Raw genomic sequence first — 25970 nt, 5'->3', positions numbered from 1 at the left:
GTTTTTCAGAGCTCTGACTCCAGCAGAAGAAAATGGATCCTTGTAAGGGATAGATAAAATGAGGCATGTTGCAATTTTAAAATAATGTCATAACAATGACTGGTCATTTGAAAACATATTGGCTGTCACTAACTGGGAAGAGAAAATATAATCTATTCTCTGTCTTAAGTACAAAGGCAGTTAACCTAAATGATTTAGTTGAGTTACAATTTTTTTTCCAAACTCTAAACAATCATTAACTGAGAGATGTCATTGACTTCACAGATGTATAATTTAGTTTTTATGTTTTTCTTTCCTGCACACATATATCGACAAGTTTTACCATTAAACAAACTCTTGACAACATTTGGCTTTATTGCTGCTGTGACATTCATCTTAATTAAAAGATAAATTGTTCTTTATCAGATACAATATTTTCTCTTTTGTTTCTTTTTTTATTAAAGTTTACAGAGGTGCCAATATTAGTAAAGTTACATAGGTTTCAAGTGTACAATATTTTCTTTTGTTAAGTATGACTTACATGTTTTCCATTTCTTCATTCCTTTTTTATATTAATCGACCACCTTCCTAATCAAATGAAAATAAGCAGAATCTATCAATTATGGTAATAATTCCTTTATTAGTTACAATTAATGAGGTAAAGACTACTATTAAATATCATACACTAAATACCAAACATAGTAACACAGATGAACACATTTATTCCTTTTTTTTTAATTTCCTTTGACTTCACAAAATTAAACCTTGACTTGTTCTCAAAGAACTCCTTATGTATTTTGTATATTAACCTCTTATTGGAGGCGTTGCTTGCAAATATCTTCTCCCATGCAGTTGGTTGCCTATTTGTTTTGTTGATGGTTTGTTTTGCTGGGCAGAAGCTTTTCAGTTTAATATAGTCCTTTTTTTTTTTTTTTTTGGCTTTTATTTCCCTTGTTTTTGGGGTCAAATTCACAAAAGCCTCTGTGAGACCAAGGTCCATAAGTTTAGTACCTATATTTTCTTCTTTGTATTTAATTGTCTAAGGCCTTATATTTAGGTCATTGATCCATTTTGAGTTAATATTGGTGTATGGGGACAGCAAACTAAAGTCATTCTTTTGCACATGGCTTTCTAATTTTCCCAGGACCATTTATTGAAGAAGCTTTCTTTTATCCATTGTATGCTTTTGTCTCCTTTGCCAAAAATTATCTGTCCACATTTATGTGGGTTTAGTTCTGGGTTTCCAATTCTATTCCATTGGTCTGTGTGTCTGTTTTTCTGCCAATACCATGCTGTTTTGATTATCATTGCTCTGTAGTACAAATTGAAGACTGGGAGTGTGATACCTCCAGACTCGTTTTGTTGTTGTTGTTGTTGGTGGTTTTTTTTCCTTAGGATTGCTTTGGCTGTTCAGGGTCGTTTGTGATGCCATACAAATCTGATGATTTTTGTTCTATTTCTTTAAAAAATGGCATTAGGATTTTGATGGAGATTGCATTAAATCATTATACTAATTTTTACATGGCTTTAAATCAAGACAGAGGGCTTTCAAATTAATAGGATCCCAAGAGGTCATGTAATTCTTCACTCCTTTTCCAGGATGAGATGCATAAAGTCCTTTTCCATCTTGTTGGAAACGCTAGTGTCCATTCTCTCTCCAAAGACTAAAAACTTAGGAGTGCACCTATAGTATCCACTCAGAAGACAAATGCTGATTAGTTGTTTATCTGCAATGCATTTTGGATTCATGAGCCTTTCTTCATTTCCCAAATCATGTCCTTTGTTCTGAAGATATTGTCTTCTTACTGGTTTCCTGCCAAGACTTTTTCACTTAACTGGTCCATTCTCTTCTTTCCCACCAGTTATTGTTGTAAAATATAAAATGGATGTCTATCGTATCCCTGATTAAAAACAGAAAAAATCCCCATTTCTGTTAGAAGCATTTCTTTCCTTTTTAGTATGACTCAAGATTCATTAATTTCAAGAAAAAGTATTTATCATTCCAACAATTGCATGTATTCTTTTGCTCAATGAAGGAATGACAGAGCTGCATAGCTCTTTATTGAATATTATGTCTGTTAGATTATAATGAGTAATCCACTGCGTTAGACTGTGTGTAAACACAGTGTGACTCTTGACGCCAAAAGCACTTGACTGTGTTGTTAGCTTCTACTAAAATGCATACAATCAGAGAACGGAGATTTCTGTGATTTTTAGAAGCCTTTTTTTTTTTTAATCAGTGTATCATCAGTTTTAAGTTTGCCATGAATTTCTGTAGCTACTCTTCCTGTATGAATAAATACACCTTTGAAAAGTTTTAATTGTTTTGTTGTTCTGTATACTTTGCAAGTGTGTTTTGTGAATTTCCTTCATTATTACCATGTTGAATATTAATTTAGTTCTCATTCAATTCTTTGATATCAGTGATTTCTTTTCACCTTGGCAAATGAAAATCAGTAGGTTCACTGTAAAATCTTTTCTCCCACTTACGTGAGTACTGGTTAAAATAATCTGAGACTAATTGGACTATAGGGTTAATATCAAACATCGTATTATATCAAACAAGACACTCCATAAATTAGCACATACCTATTTTTCCTGTCTTACTCACGTACATGTGTTGTGTCAGCCATTGTAGTAAGAGCTGATGAGAACACTTCTGTTCTTCAAAAGTGAACGATTTGGTAGGAAAGACAGGTACTGCATGCTATAGCCACACCGAACCCTGTGGTACCGCGTTTCCCTGAAAATAAGACCTAGCTGGACAATCAGCTCTAATGTGTCTTTTGGAGCAAAAATTAATATAAGACCCAGTCTTATTTTACTATAATATAAGACTGGGTTTCTGTAATATAACATAATATAAGACCGGGTCTTATATTAATTTTGGCTTCAAAAGACGCATTAGAGCTGATTGTCCGGCTAGGTCTTATTTTCGCGGAAACAGGGTAGTTCTAAAATATTGTCTATAATATATTTATTTTTCTCCTCTTAACACCATACCTTACTTCTCTTCTCTTATTCCTCCATGATCCACCCTTGTCTGTCTGTGGAATTTCTTTTCCTTTAAGGTCAATAAAGATGTCAGATATGTACCCTGTAAAGCCTACCTTTGGTCCCAACAGACAGTATTAATTATTCTTTCCCAGAAGATCCCATAGTTTGTTTACCATTTTCTATTGTATTCTCCAATTGTTTTATGCATACTTATTTATAAATTTCATTTTGTGGTTCCATCATCTGTAGTCTAGTCCTGCTGCTTGTTGGCCTTTTAATCACTCATAATGGAACATTTGCTTGTGGGTTACTAATGTTGTATTTTTGAATTCTTATTCATTGAGGTTTGATTTAGAGAAATTTTCTGCAGTCTAAGTTGAAAACATGTCTTTCAAGAACAACTCAATATTACATCTACTCAAGCACTCCCGTGATATTGCTAGCCAAGGATGATTTTTTTTGTTAATGCAGTATTTTTGTCATCTTCCTATACTGGTGAGGGGCAATTTTTTCCCAATATACCACATGTCTGAGATTGCTGTTTTTACTGGTCTTGATCATATGTAGTGGCCTCATTTCAAACTTCTCAGCTTGGACGGGGCTCCTTAACCTCATCTGTGGGCCTAAAATCCAGCTCCCCAGTGTACAAAACAGCAACACTGCTTTTCTCCTTAAACTTTTATTCAATGTCTAATTTTAAGTTCTTTGTTTTCTGACACTGAGGAATAATTTTCTTTTGTGCTTGCAAGTCTAAGTATGCATCTGAAAAAATATTTTTGCTGTATTTTAAGCTAACATTTTTATACTAGGAAAGTGACATGTCATAGCTTCTTAATATCTTTTACTTTGAGCTTTATGCATAAAATCATATTTTGAATTCTCAATTTAATCACTTTCCAAAAGCTATTTGCAAAATACAATTAATGTACTTTTACATAAATATTTAAAATTTTGAACAATTAAATTTTCTCTTTATGTATATTTTAAGAATATTTTAAAATCCAAGATCTTTATATAATCACTCATAATGTGTCTTAAAATTATTGGCCAGTTTGGATAATTAATGCAGTTCTAGGTCAGTTAGACTAAAAGGATTTAAACTGGAACAATATTACATAAAATTAAAACTAGAATATAAATGAGAAAAAATTTTCTTGGCATGCTTGCTAGACGGACCAAAAAAAAAAAAGGAGAAAAATTGCCATGGAGGATAAAAAAGAAAAAAATATATTGTGAATTATTTTCTTGTTCAGACAGCAGGTGTCTCGTTTGGTTTTAAGAGCCTAGGATTATTATAAACATATTTCCTTAGTATTACTGTGTGTTTCTTACAAAATGAATGTAAAAACATTAAATATGATTGTCTCTGAATTCAGCGAAGACATTTGAGTGTGTGTGTTTAATTTTAAGATACATTTTTCAAATGAAATCAGAAAGCATGTTTGCTTTGTAAAGTTGATCCAAAAGAGGGTTAGTACAAAGTATCTCTGAGACATAAGCAGACATATCTATACTTACTATACTCATAATTATTTCTTATCAGTACTTATTATTTACTAATCAATATTATTTATGTACCATCTAAAAACAGTTTTCACCTTTAATTCCAAGATGATGCAATTATTGAATGAAAGTAAAATTTTCTTTATTTTTTTTAATTCATGAATCAAAATAAATTTGTCATGGGTCTTGTTGCGTTTGATTGTTTATGTATATCAATTTCTGTATATCATCACCATTGCTATTTTCTTTCTAAATATTCTTTATCTGTCATATGAGACATTGGAATAGATCGCCTATAAGTTATTTTCTAATACAATGTTATATGAAAAATTGAAATATATATGAAAAATTATTACATGGGATATCACTCATACATGGTATGTGATATGAGTGATATGTCAATACAGATAAATTAAAGTATTTTAAAAAATACATTGGAAAGCTTTTTTAATAGTCTGTAGTTAAATATAAAGATGATGATGGAATTTTACAGTATAATTTGATCTAATGGGATTATTTAAATGACAGTTAGATTGTAGCTTAATTTTTTACTACCTTGAAAATAGGTCTTGATAAACAAATTCACATTATTAACAAAGTCATGAGGATTTTTATTTTTTTTTAACTTCAAGGTCAGGCTGCTTCAATAACCTTAAAAGTACTTATTTAGAAAAACAATCAGTCCTAGAAGTATAGCAATTTGCATTTATGACACGCAGCCAATTACTCTCCTGGCAGTCAACAAAAAGCAGGATTGGACTACAGATAATAGAAACATAAAATGGAATTTATAAATAAGGATGCTTAAAACAATTGAAATAATACAATTAAACAATAGGCAAATGTTCCTTCCATAGCACCCTAGAGATGTGAGACTGAGAGATACCTTAATAGTCCTCTTGTGGGCAGTCATCAATTTCAGCCTTGCTAACTGGGATCAGGAATTGACTAAATACCTCTTGTGAAGGGAAATCATAGCCTATCGAAGTAAGCCATTCCGTATTCATAGAGGACTCGTAGAACATTTCTAAGTCAAAATATGTATTATTTTAAAAGCCTTTCACTGATATTCATCATATTTCATAGATCTGTTAATATTTAGATTTAGTCTGATTTTCTTTCTCTGTAATAGAGTTTCAACACTTAGAAAACTCCATTTGCCCATTTTTGAGAGGACTTTTTTTTTTTTCCATATTAAATAGCCTCTGGTTTTTACTGTATTCTGTCCCTGTTTCTATGTAAATTCATCATTCATTTTGTGAAAAATGTTGCTTAGAATTAAATTTAATGCCCCTAGTATTTCCCCCTTGGTTGAAAAACAAAAGCAACCCCGCTTCTTACCTCAATTCAATCTGGACACTACCTCTAATGAAAACTCTAGGTTTGCATTACTCACTTAAGCAGTTCTTTAATTCATGTGTACGTTTTGGATGCTTTTTTTTTTTTTTTTTGATGCTTATTTTTAATCAAAACCCCTCACTCATTATCTAGGCTACTGTTAAATGCACCTCCTTAATAACATTTTGGGACATTTGGTCTCAAACACAAGTTTTTAATGATGGTTTAGGTATGATTCCTTCATTCAATATATTGTTTCCTTTTCATCTAGATTTTGCTCTTAGTGTTGTGAATATGAATGTGTGTTCTCATATAGTAATAAGTGAAAATATCATACAAGATAAAAGAAGTAATAAAACGAATGTGATGGCTCTTCTAGAGACCTCCTTCTATGCAAGATTCTTTGTATGGAGTTGAGAATCCATTTTCAATTCAACTGAATGAATATTTATAGAACATTTTATAATGCACACAATGTTGATGTAGGAGACTTTTCCAAATGTTACTGACATTCAGATATTTAGCATTTAACTTTACTAGTAAACTTGTCAAAAATTAAATTCATTTCTTCTCATATTATTTTTTCCTGGTGAACATCTTCAGGATAATAGAGACCACCACTTCCATTCTCAATGTTCAAAATTCATTCTTTAACTGTCTGTGACAAATTTTTATGCAATGACTAAATGATAGGTGACTAATGATGTTTCAAGAAATATGAAAACGCAGGTAAGAAAAGGTTCTGCATACAGGAACTCAGGAAGAAAACCGCAGGAGGACATTTAAAATTCTATTTTTTAAAAAGAAAAAACAGAAAAGATATTGAATAAGGGATGATAAATGTACAACTTATTAACTAATCATCCAGTAAAATTGCAGAGCTATTTTAAAAGTCTGAGAAAATGTAAGCAGTTTCTATGAAGACAGAGGCCATACCTCATCATTCATTGTATCCGCAATGCCTAGTACACTATTTGTCATTTAATATAGTCTCACTAAATATTTTTTATTTAATAAATAAATATAGTATTGGTTAAAAAAAAAAGGAAGGTGTGAAATAAAAAAAAAAAAAAAAACCTACATTTCAAAATATCAGGAAGTTGGACCTGTAATTCCAAATGGTCTGTATAATTTTAAATTTGGCAATAATAATTAAAAAATAGATGTTTTATATATGCTATATGCACTTGACATATCTTTAAAATCTAAATAAAACTTTATTACTGGCCAAAGTTCTTGTGCTATTGCTAAGTTTTGTTTGGTTATTGACCAAAGACATGGACGATATAAACAAAGTTTTTCATTATCCCTGTTTTTTTTTTTTTTTTTTTTTTAAGACAGAATGATCATTCACTTCCTGATATATACTTTTTTTGACTTCTAGGATGCCACATTTTTTATTTTTTTCCTACTTAGTGTTTTTTCTGTCTCTGGCCTTTATAGGGATTCTCATCTCCTCCTATATCTCTTAACCGTCGATTGCCCCAGTAGTCAGACCTAGTTTTCTTTTCTATCTACTCACACTCCTCTAACGATTTCATCAGTCGCATGGCTTTAAATTTAAAATCTATCTATATGTCAGTGGTTAGCAAGATTATATCTCTTGCCCTGGCCTTTCCTGAATTCCAGACTAGTATATCCCACTTGATGTCTCCTTTCCGATCATTCAAATTGTTTAAAAATAACTTGCTGATCTTCTCCCCAAAATGTAGTCCTCCCATAGCTTTTCACCACCATTGATGGAAACTCCATTCTTTCAGTTTTTAGGCAAAAACACACACAAGAAAACAAAACAAAACAAAACAAACAAACAAACAAACAAAAATAACCTTGTAGTCATTCTTGATTCTTCTTTTTCTCTGACATTGCTTCTCCAATCAACCAGGAAATCCTCTTGTATCTATTCTCAAAATTCTCCCCAAAATTGATTCGAGTTTAATAATATGACTTTCCAAATATAAGAGTGATGAATAGAACACATAGTAGAAAGTAGTAAAAAGGCCAAAAAGAACAAGTGTGTTTAACCGTAACATGGCATTATTCAAAGTTAAGAACTCTTTTTGTTTTTAGGCAAGGCTTACGCTCCAGAATTCTATTATGACACCTACAATCCCGTGTGGCAAAACAGACACCGCGTTTATTCCTATAGTCTACAGTGGACACAAATGAATCCTGACGCAGTGGATCGCATTGTTGCATACCGCTTGGGTATTAGGCAGGTGAGAAATTTCATCATGTCTTCTTCTTCTTTGTGGTCCTCCATGAAGACCGTGTTGCTATGATTTCTTACGATAAATGTTAAATTATTTTGCATGAGTTCCAGAGTATATTTTCCTATGTCAAAGATAATATTACTCTACACAGAACTGTTCCTAATTATTTATAAATCTTTGAAGTTTACATATGTATATTCCACTTTGACAGCAGACATAGTAAAGTAGCATGCTTGGAGCCTTCTAAATTCTTCAGCACTAGATATGTGATAGAAATTCAATGGTGGAATTGCTATGAAAGAAACTTATTTAAGGGGTGCTCATACTTACCTATACTTCATAATTCTTTGTCTTGTTTCCTAACAAAGTAGAAGACTTACATTTTTTTTTTTTTACTCTAAGGGGTTCAAAGTATACCAGGGGTGCCAAAAAATGTATACACATTTTAAGAGATGTTAACATTTTGGTCAATGATGCTCAAGCAGCAGTTTGCTGGATGCTTGTGGTAACCACTTTGGGCACCTCTTGTAATTGCAGAAGTCAAACGTAACTTGTATTCATCTTTTGTATTGGTATATACTGAATATTATAATTTTAACACAATTTTCATTTCTTAAAATGTGTATATCTTTTTGGCACCCTCTGTATGTATGATGTCTTAAAAGTTAATTTAATATGTGTGAAGAATAGAAATATTTTAGTAAAATGAGAAAAAACAATCAAGTCTGATGGTTTCCTAAGGTAGCTAAAGATTATAGGTTATGTGAAAATATTGTATCTGTCTTAAATGTTTAATTTGTATCTGTTAAACTCAGTTATCCTTTCGTGGTATAAATAATATTTTTGAAATTTAAATGTACATCTTTACATTGTTTTCTGTTACATAGTGTATTATCTGGGATTACTGTTTCAGCACAGCATCACATTTTTGAAAATTTACTTGATTACCACATAATCTATTAGCTCTCCCTCACAACTTTGTATTATCCACAGATTTTTAAAGTGTGTTTTCTACTTCCTTAACTAAATCACAGAATAGCATTTTGAGTTTGGACAGGAGACAAAGCAAATTTTGTTCAGAGAAAAACTGATCAACCATCAGCAATCCACTCAGCTGTACTATCGTAAAACCAATGTTTCTTTATCTTGTTCACAAAGTCATAATAAAAGACACTATAAGATACTTCATTCAAATTAAGATAAATTTTGTGTTGAATATTTTTATCCTACATGTCTAATAATCTAAAAAAAAATATTTTCCTGGTGAATGCATCCTAACATTTGATAATCACTGCTTTCTTATCTAAGTATTCACAGGTCACTGACACAGCCAACAGCAGTGTATCATTCAGAAAGTTTCTCTCTTATTTATTTTATTTCCTAAGAAAATCTGAGTAAATTCCAAATCCACATCAAAATTGTTTTAATTTGATGATAATTTTCTTTGATAGAGAAGATATAAACAAGAAAGATTAGCAGGCTTTTCTTCCTCTGTTGACTGGCGTATCCCTTTCTTTTCTCAAAACATCTAATATTTTTAGATCTTTCATATTTTTTTCAACATCTTAAACATTCTTTTGTTTGTTTGTTTTAATTTTATTGGGGAATATTGGGGAACAGTGTGTTTCTCCAGGGCCCATCAGCTCCAAGTAGTTGTCCTTCAATCTAGTTGTGGAGGGCACAGCCCAGCTACAAGTCCAGTTGCCATTTTCAATCTTTAGTTGCAGGAGGCACAGCCCACCATCCCATGCAGGAATTGAACCAGCAACCTTGTTGTTGAGAGCTCACGTTCTAACCAACTGAGGCATCTGGCTGCCCCAAAGCATTCTTGACTTTGGACACTTCACACTCATTTTTCAGGTCCTTACCACATGATTTGGTCATTCATAGTCATTTTTTATTATCTGTGTTACGAACAAACTAGAAACATAATACCGAATTGTTCTCTGTAAACTTAAATTATTTTAAGCCCCTTTTCCTTTTTTCTGGTTATAGGTTTATTTGCAATGATAGACACATAATTTTATCTTTCATTTCTCACTTTCTTCCTCATTTATCTTTTCTTAGAATATGTGGGTAACTGCCATTGCTCCCTGTATGCTGGACAGCCGCCTGTTCTAAGTCTGCAGAGTTTACCCAACTCTGCTCATCATTCCATCCTTTAACATCCCTTTTCTCCCCAATGTATCCATTGTGTGTGCGAGTCACCTTCTCTATAAGTCAAAAGTAACAGAAAAGTAGTTACCATTGTGGTCCTCCTCATCACATAGACTGATTTTCGCAGAATTAGACGTCCTCCTAAGAGAGATCCAACTAAAGCTCTTCCTTCTCATCCATCTCTTGTGCTCATTATTAATAAACTACCTTCTGTAATAATTTTGCTAGGATTGCTACGTTATTTTCCAATGCACTTTATCTTCTTTGATTTTCCTTTCCTAATATGAGTATCTCCTCTAACTTCTGGTCTTTATGTTTCTGATCATAATATTAGTATATAATGCTCTGATACGCAGTGACGCACAATTTCCAGTCACTGTGTTGTCTCTTGAGAACAATTTGTTAGATAATAACCCCCTACTCTGCTTCTTTAGAATAAATTATATACATATATAAGTATGTGTGTGTGTGTATGTGTAAATTTCCCCCTTATTATATTCTGCTAAAATAATGAATGCCAGATGCATCTGGCTTCCAATTCTAGGCAATCTAGCCTTATCATTTTATAGCTATGTAATATTGAGCAGATTTCTAAACATACCTAAGCCCGGATTCCTACCTGGTAAATTGAAGATAATGATACCAATCAGATATTTCTAGTATAAAGTGGAATACGTCCCCTACTTGTCCCACAGGTCAGGTTCCCTTGTGAATGTCACTCCTTCCACAAACATCTGTGGCAATTCTTACGCTCATCTGCCAGGGTTGCGTAAGGATTAAAGAGTGCATTTTAAGAACTCAACATTTCTACTATTTTTATTTTAGTTCTGTTTAGTACACTGTATATCCTCAGCCTAAGTGTTATTCCAAGCCATAATTTTTCAAAAATTAATTTCTAGATATATTTTTCACTGTCATATTTTTATTTCAAATCAGTTGTCCTCCATAATATCCATTTTACTGATTCATGTTTTTCTTTTCCACTTTGAGTCTTCATTTAAAGCCTTCTTGATCAGATCAGAAGTCTGCTGCTAATACTGTTCTTCCCAAGTTTGTGAGATCCATGGTATCCACCAGAGGAAAACATATTTCTGGTGTTATAAACTATGATCCAGAAAAGAATTCCTTTCTCTTACATACTTTGTGAAGCTGACTCTTTTACTTGATATAGCATTCTTTTCTGTGATTCTTTGTTCTTAGGGTTTTCTTTTATATTTAGAAAGAAGTATTATTTCTTTCTTTCTATGGTGCTTTTTAATAATGCTCTATTTTAATTGGTAATGTTGCTCAGATACCATATCTTGTCATGGAGAGAAACTTTGATATATCTTTTGGGGACGACTCAATAAAGTGTAATGACCTTGTGCTTTCTGCCCATGTGACCAGGAAGGTGTTCTTTGTAGATACAGTGTAAGAATAGAAAGAGCATGTATATTTCCCCACTACCATATTCTTTACACTTAACCCTTACAAGAAAATCTTTACATGCAAAATGGCCTCAATACACAACTCTTCTTTAGAAGATCCCCTTATACACAGAAGTTTAGGATGATAGGGTAATCATTATAGACCATGAAATTGACATAGTTCTTTAAGAATATTCCCTATTTAATAAGAAACAAAAGTATTAATGGAAAATAAGGTTATTTTTATATTATCTTAGCAAATGTAGATTCCTTCTTTCTCAAATACATATATTTAGATATCGACATTGTTTTAGGACACAATCTGATACCAGCACTTTAAGAAAATCACTTTGGAAATCTGATCTGATAATCATTGTAATGAAGATTATATAATTACATGCATATTGACTTTTTCATCTTTCAGACTATCTCAGAATCTTGAGTCAATGAGCTTTTGAATGTAATCAGCATAAGGTAGATGATATATAAATAAACAATGTTAGGAATATAACCTAACAACATGTTTAAAAAATGGATATTATTTTACTAATAATTGGTATTTTCATCTTTGATTATGAGACCAAGTTTTCTTCAAGGGATTGTTAATAATTTATGTTATATATTTTATGATTTTAAAGTCTTATTTTAACCCATTCTTTTTTGAGTCTGTGTATCTCAATACATTTTTCTATCCGTAAAATATCTAGGTTATCTAGTGCAAAGTATCCCCTTTTAATATCAAATGTGGCCTTAATTATGTAATACACTTCTGTATCAGATTATGTCTAAAAAACAAATTTGATTTTTTAAGACTAATGGTAAATTCACTTCTAAAGAGTCCTACTTTGTTTTTAATCCAGAAGCTGTAAGAAACTTTATTAGCTATTCTTAAATTAAGTAAGATTATAAAATCACTGATGTGTTATTAAATCCACAGCTGGATAGGGATAGTAAACTGAACTTAATGTACCGCCAGCTTTCTGGTAAAGTTAGATGACTCCTGGTTAAACTGTATGGTCTATATTTAAATATGATGAGAAAAATTGTCTCAAAATTTGAGTATTGGCTCATTTACTTTTCTTAAAAGTTGCTGCAGTGTATCTAGAAAAAAAGCATTGGAATTCTGGAATCATTGCTTTAAGAAACTTAAAAGAGAACAAATGTATCATGTCAAGTTAATAAATTAATGTGTGGAAAAAAGTTTTCTCAAAATCATAATGTCCTTAAGTTATACTTTTTTAGGCTCAGCTAAGCAATTGTTTAATTTCCTTAGACAGCTACTAGCCTCCCAATCATTTGCTTCATTTGTTGCTTAATAGGAAAAATAAAAGGTTATTTCAATGTCTGCTTTCCTTGGTATCTAATGACTTGAGAAACAAGCAAAACTGTGTCTAAGTTATCTGAATATACCAAACAACATAAACATCTTTGACTCCATTTGAAACATACACAACTGTAGTTTTTAATAATAAAGTATTTTAGAGTTTTATACAGTTATTTTTTTATAATCTGCCTTAGAGATACACGATGCATGTGACTTTTGACTGTCACTTTGGAAAGTAGGATATTTTAGTAAATAAAATGCTTTATTTCCCCCTGTTCCTGTCTTCTTAAGTCCTGATATATTGAAATGCTTAGAATTATTGTACTCATTTGTTTACCCAGTCAGTAAAACTTTGAGTAAATTTATCATATAGTAATTACCAGAATTTAAAAAAAGAACAGTGTCCTCATTTTCTTATTGAAATAGGAATATGTACCAAATGCCATAGAAATAGGTATGAGAGCGATTACTATTGCAAAATAGTGGGGTTAAGTAACATGATCACCAAGGTGGAGACTGGTTTATTTGTTAGTTTTTATAGGTTTATATTCAAATTCTCTTCATAAATAATTATCATAATAATTACTAATCAAAAATTACTCATCTCAAAAATAATTTTTGGTATAATTGATTATTGAATGAATTTGTTACAATTTTGTTTTGTGACTAGAATTACTGAGCTTTAGTTTATTTCTCCTTTCATTTAAAACAATTTCATTATTTTATTAAATTGTTCATCACTTATTGTTTATTAAAAGCCTAATATTAAAATAGAGCATACTAATTAAGATATATACATTTTTTATATACACAAATGACAATATGCATGATGATTGTGGTTATTAATACTGCTAAATACCTAATTTAATGTGTTCATAGAGGAAGCAAAAAAATTGAAGAGCATGCAGTATAATTGATTGGTCATGTGGTATGACTTTTTATGCCTTAGCAACTTGCATTAAGAAGTACTAGTTTCTATGCCACGGTCTACAGATGCTGAAGAAAAGTTGTAGGATAAGATAGAAGTGAAATTAGAATAATGTACATGATTGATTTAAGCCAGTTAGATTTTCTTGAGAAAAATATTTAGAGGTTCCATTTGACATAGGGCATTTAATGCCAGTCTAGGTGAATCGGTGGAGAATTAATAGATAATCTGGATTCATTGTATAGTCTTAAATCATGAATAAAGTGACATTTTCTGTAGATTAATCTGTTCATATTATACATAGTATATTGAATGATATTACAATAGAGGCAGAGACCCCAGTTAAGCATGTTTGCAGTAAGATTTAAATTAGACAAGTAAAGGTGGAGAGGAAAAAAATATTGAATTAAGAAAATGTTAAAATGGGCAGAGCTTGACTATTGATTTAATTTTGAGAAACAATTTTAAAAAGTACAGTGACCTTATATTCTCTGCCATTTACTTTCATTTCTCTAGTGAATGTTCTGGAAATCATCAAATATATAGATGAAGAAAAGAGCAAGGGATACAGAGAAATGTAGAGAAACCATTTTGTAAATGGTCTCTTTGGCTCTGGAAAAGAAATAAGCCAGAATCCAGTTGGTATAAAATGAAGTTATCTTTATCTTCCAAATGAAAGACAATGCATGTCCTCTTCATTCCTATAAATACTAACTTCACAATGTATCTATTAGGAGATATAAATATGATAAATTTGAAAGACCTGGACAAGCAACGTACCTCTGGTGGAGACGATTTTGTGAAATAAAGGTACTTTGTCTTGGAAAAGTCCAAGTACTTTCTGAGGATTTTTTTCTGAGTCTGTGTCTCTTTTAACACATTTTATTTTTTGTTATAATACTGCGTGGGAAAATTAATTAGAATTTTTCTTTTTCTTGACCCTGAATGTGGTAGAAAAACGAACAACTTCAAAGAAACTTTTGGAGCGCAAGTATTAAATTATTGACAGAAATAAAATATTGAATCAAAGTTAGCAAGTATGCTCATGTTTTCAAATTAAGCTTGTTAAATTTGAGTAATAGAGGAACATAAAACAAGTAAAGGTACCGTAGTTAGTAACATGCTATTGGAATTTAAGTGAGCACTTCCCCTTAAATATTTAAATTATAGGTTAGAAGCATTAAACGTGAGAACTGGAGCTGACAAAAAATGTAGAGACATAAATTTACTATATGAAGACAGTAGTGATAGAACTTGCAGTGAAAATGAAAGAACTGATAGGTAGAAAAATCTTCCAATTCCAGGAAAAATAAGGGGAGAGGGTGTGAATGTGTATGTGTGTGTGAGGGGGTGTTATTTCCACTTTTAAACAAAACTTGAAAAGTTTATAAAGCCCCAAATTTCTAAAATACTACATACTGACAAATCAGTGTTGCATTTTTATTTAAGTAATTAAGTTAAGAGGGGAATAGGAAAAAAGAGAAAGAGATTGTAAATAGGTTTAACATTATTCAAAGTCAACAAATTATAGATCTAATTAAATTGACCAGAGCCTATCCTATTGTCCACTTGAATCAGTATTTTATTAAGAGAAGACTGATATATTTCCTTAATTGTAAGGACACTTCTTAAATGCCTAAATTGTATCTTTTATAGTCTGTTACGGTTACACTATTAGGGAATTCAAGACAGTGTTCCAAATCAAAGAAATTATCCAACAGACCTGTGTGTTTGTGTGTGTGTGTGTGTGTGTGTGTGTGTGTGTGTGTGTGTGTTCAGTGTCTTAAATGACTAGGAGTGTGAAGTTAAATGGTAAACAGTCATTCATTCAAATATTTTTAAGGAAAAGAAAGGATCAAAACTGAAATGTTGTATAGATTAATTGTATTTTTTTCATGCTTCAATACTAGCAAGTTGTTCGAATACAGATTTATATATGTGTTTATAGTCTATTTGTGCTTTATGTATTGCATTTATTAATAATCTAAACACACTGTCTCCTTTGTGTTATAGCAGTAGTTCTCAAATTTAAGCATGTGTCAAAATCATCTGTAAGGATTTTTAAAACAGTTGGACCAAACTCCCAAGAGTTTGTCTTTCTAACAACTTCCTGTGTGATACAACTTCCTGATACAGCTGGTTTGGGGCAACACTTTGAGAACCAATGTTTTATGTTTTCATACTAGAATGAAGAGACTAAGAGCGGATTCCATTTTCATCTTTTGTCTTTTCCTTATACTAACTTTCTTAGATGTTCTCACCATGGAAAAAGTACTGTAAATACTGTGTCAAGCACAGTACTTAGCATATGATGCTCAATGCCATTTGTGGAATGTTAATTTGAAATTTATGTTTTATAATGGCTGAATATTATGTTCCAACAGGAGAGTCATTCTTTTGTTATGCTTGGATTTATACATTTCCAAGACCAGTAATCGTTAAAATATTGTTTTGAGTTCACTCTTGATTTTCAAGATTTATGCAATAGACTGAGAAAAAAACCCAACTGCAAATATTTTCATTAGTTCTTCTGAGCAAGATATACACAGTCCCTTAGGCTTATATTTGTATAGATTCCTAAGCGTTTTTTATATGAGACCTATTAATGAGATATTAAAAGGTACTTAATTGTGGTATGTGTGGACTAAAATTTGCATTTGGTAGTTTCCTGATGATTAATTTAGGGCTTTACAAAGGAGTGTGACTACCTCAAAACACTGTTACACTCCTAAGTGATCATTTCCAAAAATTCCAAGAATGAATGATTTTCAGTTGTCTTAAATTGATAACCATTTGTATTGCTTTTATTTCATTTTTAATTATAAATTACTATTTGTTTAGCTTTATCATTTTCAGTTGTATTTCAGGTTTCTTAAGTTGTGTTAAATGTGGAGTCCTACAAATTTTCACACTATTTTTATACCAAAAAACCTGATTACTTTTCAGCAAAGTAAAATATTTTGACTAAAATGGCTAGAACAAGATTTACCTTTGAATAATAAATCTTGAACATGACTGATTTCAAAAAAATTACATAAAAACTACTGCTGTACAAGTACCTCATGAAGGATTGCTAAGTTTTTCAAGTCCCTGTTTTAAAAAGTTCAAACAAGAAAGGCAAAATATCATAAAATGTTTAAGTTGCTTTAGTTTATTTCAAGTTAGGGAAACCATTTCCGAAAAGATGGAAACAAGAAGTTGAGTTGAAATTTGAAGGTAATAGTTTGAATATTATAGCCATTACCTATTCCTAATAGCTGTGCATGAAGTCTATATACTATAGTCTGGTAATGTTCTATGTTCTTTACATGCATTACCATATTTAATCACTCCCTTTTGAAATTTTCAATTACAATTGACATTCAATATTACGTTATGTTAATCTCAAATGTACATCATAGTGATTGGACATCTAAACAATTTAAGAACTGATGCCCTGACTGGTCAGTACCCACCTGGCACTATGTATAGTTATTATCATATTAGTCATGATATTCTCTGTGCTTTAACTTACAACCCCATTACTATTTTGTAACTACCAATTTGTACTTTTTAATCCCTTCAACTTTTTCACCCACTCCACCAAACTCACTCCTATCTGGGAACCATCAAAATGTTCTCTGTATCTATGAGTTTCGGTTTTCTTTTTTAATTTTGTTCTTTAGATTCTACATATAAACAAAATCACATTGCATCTGTGTTTCTCTGTCTGAATAGTCCACTCAGCACAATACCCTCCAGGTCTATTCATGCCACTTCAGATGGCGAGAACGCATTCCTTTCCATGGCCAAACAATATTACACCATATACATGTACAATTTCCTCTTTATCTATTCATCCATTGATGAACACACAGGCTGCCTCCACATCTTAGCCATTGTAAACAATGCTGCAATGAACATATGGATGCAAACATCCCTTCAAGGTAGCTTGGCTTTCTTTGGATAATTACCGAGAAGTGGGATTACTGGGTCCCTCTTTGTCTTGTGTTATAGCCTTTGTTTTAAAGTCTATTTTGTTGATATAAGTATTGCAACTCCATTGCATTGTATTATTTTGTTTTGTTTTTGCATCCCATTTTCATGAAAAATCTTTTTCTATCCCTTTTCTTTCAGTCTGTGTCTTTCTTTAGATCTGAAGTGAGTGTCTTGTAGGCAGCATATGTAAGGGTCTTGTTTTCTTATCCATTCAGCCACCCTATCTTTTGATTAGAATATTTAATCCATTTACATTTAAAGTAACTGCTGATAGACATGTAGTTATTGACATTATATTATTCATATTTTGTGTTTTGTTTTTTTGGTGTTAAGTTCCTCTATTTCTTGTGGTTTTGTTGTGATGAACTTCTCTAGCTTTTTCTTGTCTGGGAAGCTCTTTATCTATCCTTCAATTCTAAATGCTAGCTTTTCTGGGTAGAGTAATCTTGGCTGTAAGTGCTTGTTTTTCATCACTTTGAATATTTCATGCCAATCTCTCCTGGCCTGTAATGTTTCTGTTGAGAAATCGGCTGACATTTTTATGGGGCTTCCTCATAGGTAACTAACTGCTTTTCTCTTGCTGCTTTTAGAATTCTCTCTTTGTGTTAACCTTTGGCATTTTAATGATGATGTGTCTTGGTGTGGGCTTGTTTAGGCTGATCTTGTTTGGGACTCTCTGCACTTCCTCAGCTTGTATATCTCTTTCCTTCACAGGTCAGGGAAGTTTTCCATCATTATTTCCTCAAGTAGGTTTTCAATTCCTTGCTCTCTCTCTTCTCCTTCTGGTGTCCCTATGATGAGAATTTTGTTATGCTTGCTGTTTTCCCAGAGCCCCATTAAACTCTCCTCATGTTTTTGGATTCTTTTTTTCTTTTTTCTGTTCTGATTGGGTGTTTTCTACTACCTTATCTTCTGAATCTCTTATTTGATCCTTTGTTTCATCTAATCTACTGTTCTTGTTTTTTTGTGTTGTTTTTTGTTTTGTTTTTGTTTTGATTTTGTTTTGTTTTTTGTTTTGTTTTTGTTTTTGTTTTGTTTTGATTTGTTTTTTTGTGTGTGCGTGTGTGTTTATTCATTTTTTTTTATTGGTGAATATTGAGGAACAGTGATTTTTTCCAGGACCCTTCAGCTCCAAGTCTAGTCGCTATTTTTAATCATAGTTGCAGGGGGCTCAGCCCACCATCCCACGCAGGAATTAAACCAGCAGCCCTGTTGTTAACAGCTCGTGCTCTAGCCAACTGAGCTATCTGGCTGCCATCATCTAATCTACTATTGATTCTTTCTAATGTATTCTTCATTTCAGTTATTGTAGTCTTCATTTCTGACTGGCTCTGTTTTATGTTTTCTCTCTCCATTTTTATGTTTCCTATCTCTTGGTTGAAGTTCTCACTGAGATCACCAGGCATCCTTATAAGCAGTGTTTTGAACTCTGCATGTGGTAGATTGCTTGTCTCCAATTTAGCTAGTTCTTTTTTTTGGATTCTTGTTTTTTTCTTTCATTTGGAACACGTTTCTCTGTCTCCCCATTTTGGCTGTCCCCCTGTGTTTGTTTCTATATGTTAGGTAGAGCTCCTATGTCTCTCAGTCTTAGTAGGGTTTCTTTATGTAGTAGGTGTTCTGTGTGGCCCAGTGGCAGAGTCTCCCTGGTCACCTGAGGTGGGTGGTTCAAGCGTCTCCCTTGTGTGGGTTGTGTGTGCCCTCCTGTGGGTAGGTGAGCCTTGGTTGCTGATTGCATGTCAATGGCAGAGATGGACCCTTGGTCTGATTGGTTGTGAAGACTGTGGAGAAACTATTGTGCAGGGGCTGACTTCACAGAACAGGATTTGCTTTAGCAGAGTTCTGGTGACTGCCCAGTCTGCCCTTTGGGTATGTCTGCTGATGCATCCAGGTGCTACTTCAGCTCTAGCTGAAGCCTATCAGGAGGCCAGCCCCAGGCCTCCTGGTAGGGACCCTGCACCACAGGCCAAGTTCAGTTGCAGCTTATGCCCTGCCTGGGGCAACCTGGCATGAGCCACAAATCAACCCTTAACTAGCTGCTACCTTGACTGGGCTTGGAGGTATCTCAAGAGGCCAAGCCACAAACTGAGGCCAGCTGCCACTACTGCCTAGCTTGCGTCTGCTCAGCAAAAAGTACAGGACATGCCAAATCCATATATTGCCTGTTTCAGTTTTATGAATCTTTGAGAGAGATTTTAGGAAAGTTCACAGTGTGAGCCAAGGCAGGGCATTTGTATGGAAAAGCCACTGGAAATGGCTTGGGTATGCCCACAAGTTGCGTGATGCAAAGTCTCAGGGAATCACCAAGGTAGGGCAGACAAATGGTGTTAGCCAGGTTGATGAAGACTCAGATATGGTGGACACCTCTGTATGCACACCAGGATTGGAGAAGGCTCAACAAAGAACAATGGCTTCCGTAGTTCCTCCATCCAGGAGAAAGCTGTACCTCCAGGCCTCACCCTGCAGCCAGACAGCTCAGTTCCTCCCTGTATCCTTCGCATCTTTCGAGCTGCCGTTCCAAAGCTAGAGCTCAGAGTGTGTGAGTCTGTCAGCGAGTAAGTCTGTGTGCAGGTCCTTTAAGAGGAACGCCTGGGACTGCAGGAGCCCTCCTTCTCACTCAATCACAATCTCCACTGTTTTTTATAGCCAGATGTTGTGGAGACTTCCATTGGCACTGAAACCCTGGGATGGGGAGTCTGGTGTGGGGCTGGGACTCCTCACTTTTCTGGGAGGACCTCTGCAGCTGAGATATCTCTCCCAATTTTTAATGGTCACATGCGAGTGTGGCAGGAGCCTGTTCCACATCTCTGTTTCTCCTATCAGTCTTAAGGTGGCTTCTTCTGTATGTACTTAGTTGTAGGACTTTAGTTCAGCTAGACTTGGAGCAATTTTTAATGATTGTTGTTCTGTAGTTTAGTTGCAATTTTTATGGGGTCATTAGAGGAGGCAAGCACAGTGTTTACCTACTTCACTATTTTCACTGGAAATTTCTACATGCCATTATTTGAAATTAGAGCAGTTTTATAAATTCTATCAATGTAACATAACTTTCTAAATTTTTCAACAGTTTTTCTATATCTCTGTGTATATTTTCAGTGCCCATTATATCAGAAATTTACATTTACTTCAGTTATTTTTATGACCACCAACTAAATATAACTGTTGTCCCTGGCTAATGAGATACTGTTTGATTTGGTTGTAATTATCTAATCTTCAAAGAATTCAGCAAATGTGATTTTTTTTTCTTTTTGTCATCATGAATTGGACTTCACACTTATGAGTGTATCATTTTTATGTACTTGCTGATCAGTCATATTGTTGTGACTGATCTAACAATAAAGTAAGTATAGTTTAGTTTATATTAGTACAATTTTGTATACATAGGTAATCACTTGATACATTTTAATGTTTCATAAATATTATACAATACTCTGTTTTAATTTACTTATATTTGCATCTTTTTCCAATTTGCGTGTGGTTTAGTGGCATATGCATATAGATGCACTGTTTGATATCAACAATTATGTATGAGATGGTCTGCATGCAACCTCAAAAGAATATAAATAAAAGTGTAAAATAGAGTCTGGAAACATAATGAGCATATTCGGCAAGTGGAAAAAAAAATGAAACAGGCTTTCATTTGTAAAGATTAGTAGTTAGTATTTTAACACGGATTTCAAGAAGTCCCACCAGCTCTAAAGTAGCTTTCCCAGTCTTGACCTTGGGCCACTGGAAATTGCTTTGAATATCTGAAATATTTTCTGTCATTGTTAGTCTTCTTGTATAAAGTGAGTCCTACAGACAAGGTATAATCTTGGACTTTTCATCTAATTTAAAGACTTAGCAATTTATCTTGTAATAACTTAGTAGCTAATGTAATAATGAAATGAGTTTATGGATAATCACCTAGGTGGAGAGAAGAGTCTTCCTAGAAATGAAAAATGTGCTTGATTGTCTGTTTTGCATAGGGCTATCCCTGCAAGTTCCATTACTGTTGTTATATTAGAGCTGCAACTTCTACATGCCTTCTCATAGTAACAGAGATTCATATTTATTTCCTGTGATCTTACATAGACTACCCAGGTAATACTACTTCAGAGACTAGAATGTAGATTTCCAAGGGTGCAAGTGTGAGTTTTCTAATAAGAAAAGACATTGAGACCCTGAAATTGGATGTATTGAAGGATAATTCACTTGAGTCCAGAGTTTCTAGTACAGTTTCCTCTCCTGAGTTTAAGGACTTTTTAAGAATAATATATGCTATTCATTATTTATGAACCCAATTCTTTAAAAAAAAGAAAAAAACAACATGTTTATGCAAACACTGAAGCACGTCAGACTGTATATTAGAGACATCAAACATTTTTTATGAAAATAAATGTCTCAGGTATGAATTTTATCAAATATTCCCAGTATGTTTGAACACTCAAGAATGCTTTTATTTAGGGTTGCTCATCTGAGAATGGTATTAGGCTCAGAAAGTACTCAATCTGCCACACTGACCCTCTGGATGTCCATATATTCTTGTATGGATTAGACCTACTTTTTTAAATTAGCACTTTTATTATTAATGCAAGTGTTAATAATAATAGCAATGCTATGATTTTTTAATAATATTAAAATATTTGCACAGATTTCAAATATTTCAAAGAAATTTTACATTTTTTTATAAATTTTGTCTTTTTTAACAATTGTATATTTTGAAGCCACCCTTGTTTATAAAGTGATACTAATTGACTTAACAGTGTTTAAAATTTTCTTCTTTTTCAATTAATATAAAATTATTTTATAATGGCATCTAGAGTTGACAATTCTATTAAATGAACACCAAAAAAAACCAGGAGTCAAGCAGTCACTATAAACAAAGATATTTAATATAATTTCAACTTCAAAAAACTGTTGCTTGGAAACCAGATCATAATAGGCAAGTAATGCTAAGTTAATGAGCAAAGCCACAACTCAAGATAAAGTAGGAACTTTTGTGGTGGAGTGAGAAAAGCATTTCTAATATGCCATATAATACAAATAATATAACAGGTACAGGTACATGTATTAGACTAACAATAAGTTTAACTAGGTTTTTTTCTTTGTTTTTATTAGTTTCAGGTGTACAAAACAATGTAATAGTTAGACATTTACACCCCTCACAAAGTGATAACCCCCTCCCCCAATCTACTACCCCTCGTACATCGTATATAGCTGCTACAATTCCATTGACTATTCCCTATGCTGCATTCCCAATCCTGTCAATATATATATATATATATATATATATATATATATATATATATATATATATGTATTTGACTTTCAATATTATTCAGCTTCAGGTGTATAGTGCAATGATCAGCATCTACACCATCCATGAAGTGGTCTCCCTAATAAGACAAGTGCCCATTGACACCCTTTGTGGAAAAGAAATGCTCTGGCTAGCTGATTCAGTGACTCTATAATGGTGGTGAGGAAGATAAATACTTTCTTTGACTAGAAACAGAAAGTTCCCTTAGGTTAAATATAGAGTTGGACATTTTAGTCAAGATTAGAAAATAAAACTTTAAAGTATCAAAATAAAATGTATTGTTTTGGGGTAATAAAAAGTCAAGGCATACAGCCAACTATCAATTTTATCTGTAATAGCTCCACTAAGCTAACTCTGTCCTAATACTAAAATTAAAATAATGTATTTCATGCCTTAAAAACACCATAATCTTCATTTTCTGGTGAAATCTATTTTTTTAAAAGATATTATGTTGTACTACTAAAAAAAGAAAGTGATTATCTGTATATTTAACTAGATCTGTGGATTCTCAGTGTCTTAGAGACTGCAGCAAATGAAGTATTGCGATACAAAGTAGTGTAAATCTGGAGAAAATGCATATTCTCTCTACTATAAAATGCTGGATAACATTGACTTGAACATATGGCAGATTCTTAACCATTATTAGCTGATAGCATGAGGATATTACGGCCATATTGGAAGCAATAAAGATAGACAAATAGGGGGAAGAAACTCCTGTTGTAACTCTTGTGTTATATACATTTTACATCAATACAATGCCATGCCTACTTTAGTTCAGTTGCTTTGGGGGAAAAAACAAACAAAACAAAACAAAAAACCTCAGTTGTAGAAAAATGTTTTTCAGTATAGCAAAAAAGCTAGTATTTTGGAAGAAAATAGTTGTTGTTTTTTAATTTGCATAGTTTTAGATATAATATAACTTCTATGCATTCAGACATATGTTGGAAAATTGTAAAACCATATTAGGTAAAAGATTTTTAAAAATACATTTGGTATATAGTTCCTCCATGCCATGAGGGAGGAAGGAAATGTATCTGGAAAGAGGTAGATACAAATCTATAAAATTGTATCTCTTTTTAAAAAGAGATCTGAGCAAAATATGATAAACTATTGTCTTAATTATTGATACAGCTACAGATAATTGCTTAGTATCTCAGTATGTTTCTGCAATTTAACACTGTCCATAGCTTTAAAACTTTTAAATTGAAATGCTTCTGTGTGTTAGATGTATGGTTTTGTTTTTACACAGTCTAATTAATGAATTTCATGCAGTTATAGCAAATATTCAGCTACCTCAGTTATTAATAGAAAGGAAAAGCTAATAGTGATTCTGATAAAGTGTTAATAGTGCATCTCATCTACAGAATTCGATATTCCACAGTATTCAAATACTCATCAATTTCAGTGACAATGGCTTTTAAAGACTACTCTTGTGTTACTGCTGGGGAAATATCAGCCCTCAAATGTCTTGATGTGCCCAAAACAAGCAGTTAATAAGTATAAAAATAAAAATAAAAACCAGGAAACCAGAGTTATTTATTCAATCCTTAAGCATCCTGGAGCCTTTTGCTTTTAAGACATTTCAACTCAGTTAAATGCCTTTTCTCTCCTAAATATCTGTTTAGCAAATCTTGTTAGGGAATGCCCTTAATTTTTATGATGAAATTCTAGTAATATGTGAGCCACATTATAGTGTCAAAAGCTGTCATTTTTTAAATAAAGACAAAAAAATAACAAATACAACAAAGAGTTCCATTTGAAATAGAAAAAGAACCTTAAAAAAAGCACTTCATGGCCCCAGAAGTTAAGAAGGTTCATGTAGGGTCTGCAGTTTTCCCCACAGGTCCATTAATCTCCCTCTTGTTTTCATGTCTCTAGAGTTGGGTTTAGAGAGGGGCAAAAATCCTGTTAGGTTTCTTTTTTACTAAGAACTGCACTATTGACTATTGCATGCTACCTTTGCTTAATCTGAGTTAAAATTTATGTTGTGGTCCAATATTTTTTGTTGATGCTATCTGTCTAATTAAAATAATTGACATCCTTTGTCTTAATTAGTTGGTTGGCCTTGATATAATATTTTATTTTTCTGCCAAAACCCCATTCCCCATCTAGTCTTGCAATCTTTCCCTGGAGTATTTGATTTTAATCTGTCTTTCCCAACTTCCTTTGTTTTTCTTTAAGGGTGCTACTGTTCAATATATGACTTTCATTATCTAACATTATTTGACAATTGCCAAAGATCATGTCCATAAATAATGCTCTCAAAATTTTAGTGTGACCTCCCTAGCCTCACCCACCTGACAAATCTGTACTTCAATGCCGCACTTACCTCTCAGATGTAACATGTGTAAATCTTAACCTAATTTATCTCAAGCCTTTTCTTCCTCCAGTGTTCCCATTACACTAAATACTCCCATCACCCATCCCATTGCTTAAGCCACAGAAAAACTAGGAATAATTCTTGACATTTACCTGTGTTTCATTTCTTATATCCAGTTCATAACCAATTTCTGCCAATTTTATCTCTTGAATATACCTCAAATCCTTTTACCATTATCTACTCTACCACTAAATCCAATTTCTTGCCAGATAAATTATCAGAGCGTCCTGCTGAGTAAACCCTTGCCTCCTCCAAATTGTATTCCATAATTAACCGTTATATTTTTAACTGCTAATATTTTTCTTTTTCATTATATAATTTCTACTGTATATAATAAGAATTCTGTCATATATTTTGGAAATATTCATTATGCATTTATCTTCTCATTTATATGTAATTCTTACTGTGCATTTTTTTTTAAAATTTATACAGATGAATTTTTCCATCTGATGATTTCTGAATTTTAAGTCA

General features: G+C 32.7%; 1 protein-coding gene across 4 annotated transcripts in view; it reads left to right on the top strand.

Moving 5' to 3' along the window:
• The window catches only part of MDGA2 (MAM domain containing glycosylphosphatidylinositol anchor 2), a 790763-nt gene that overhangs the window by 698246 nt on the left and 66547 nt on the right, over positions 1-25970 (top strand). For all 4 annotated transcript variants that reach the window (XR_002137734.2, XM_074328196.1, XM_074328195.1 and 1 more), the window contains one exon: positions 7888-8036. Coding sequence is in view for 3 of the 4 variants with exons in the window: in XM_074328196.1 (XP_074184297.1) it covers positions 7888-8036 (149 nt within the window). In the remaining variant the exon portion in view is untranslated. The remainder of the gene's footprint in view (positions 1-7887; positions 8037-25970) is intronic.

Source organism: Rhinolophus sinicus, linkage group LG03 (assembly GCF_036562045.2).
Source record: "Rhinolophus sinicus isolate RSC01 linkage group LG03, ASM3656204v1, whole genome shotgun sequence".
NCBI lineage: Eukaryota > Metazoa > Chordata > Mammalia > Chiroptera > Rhinolophidae > Rhinolophus > Rhinolophus sinicus.
The sequence above is the reverse complement of the archived record's forward strand: the minus strand, read 5'-3'. Positions and strand labels throughout refer to the sequence as shown.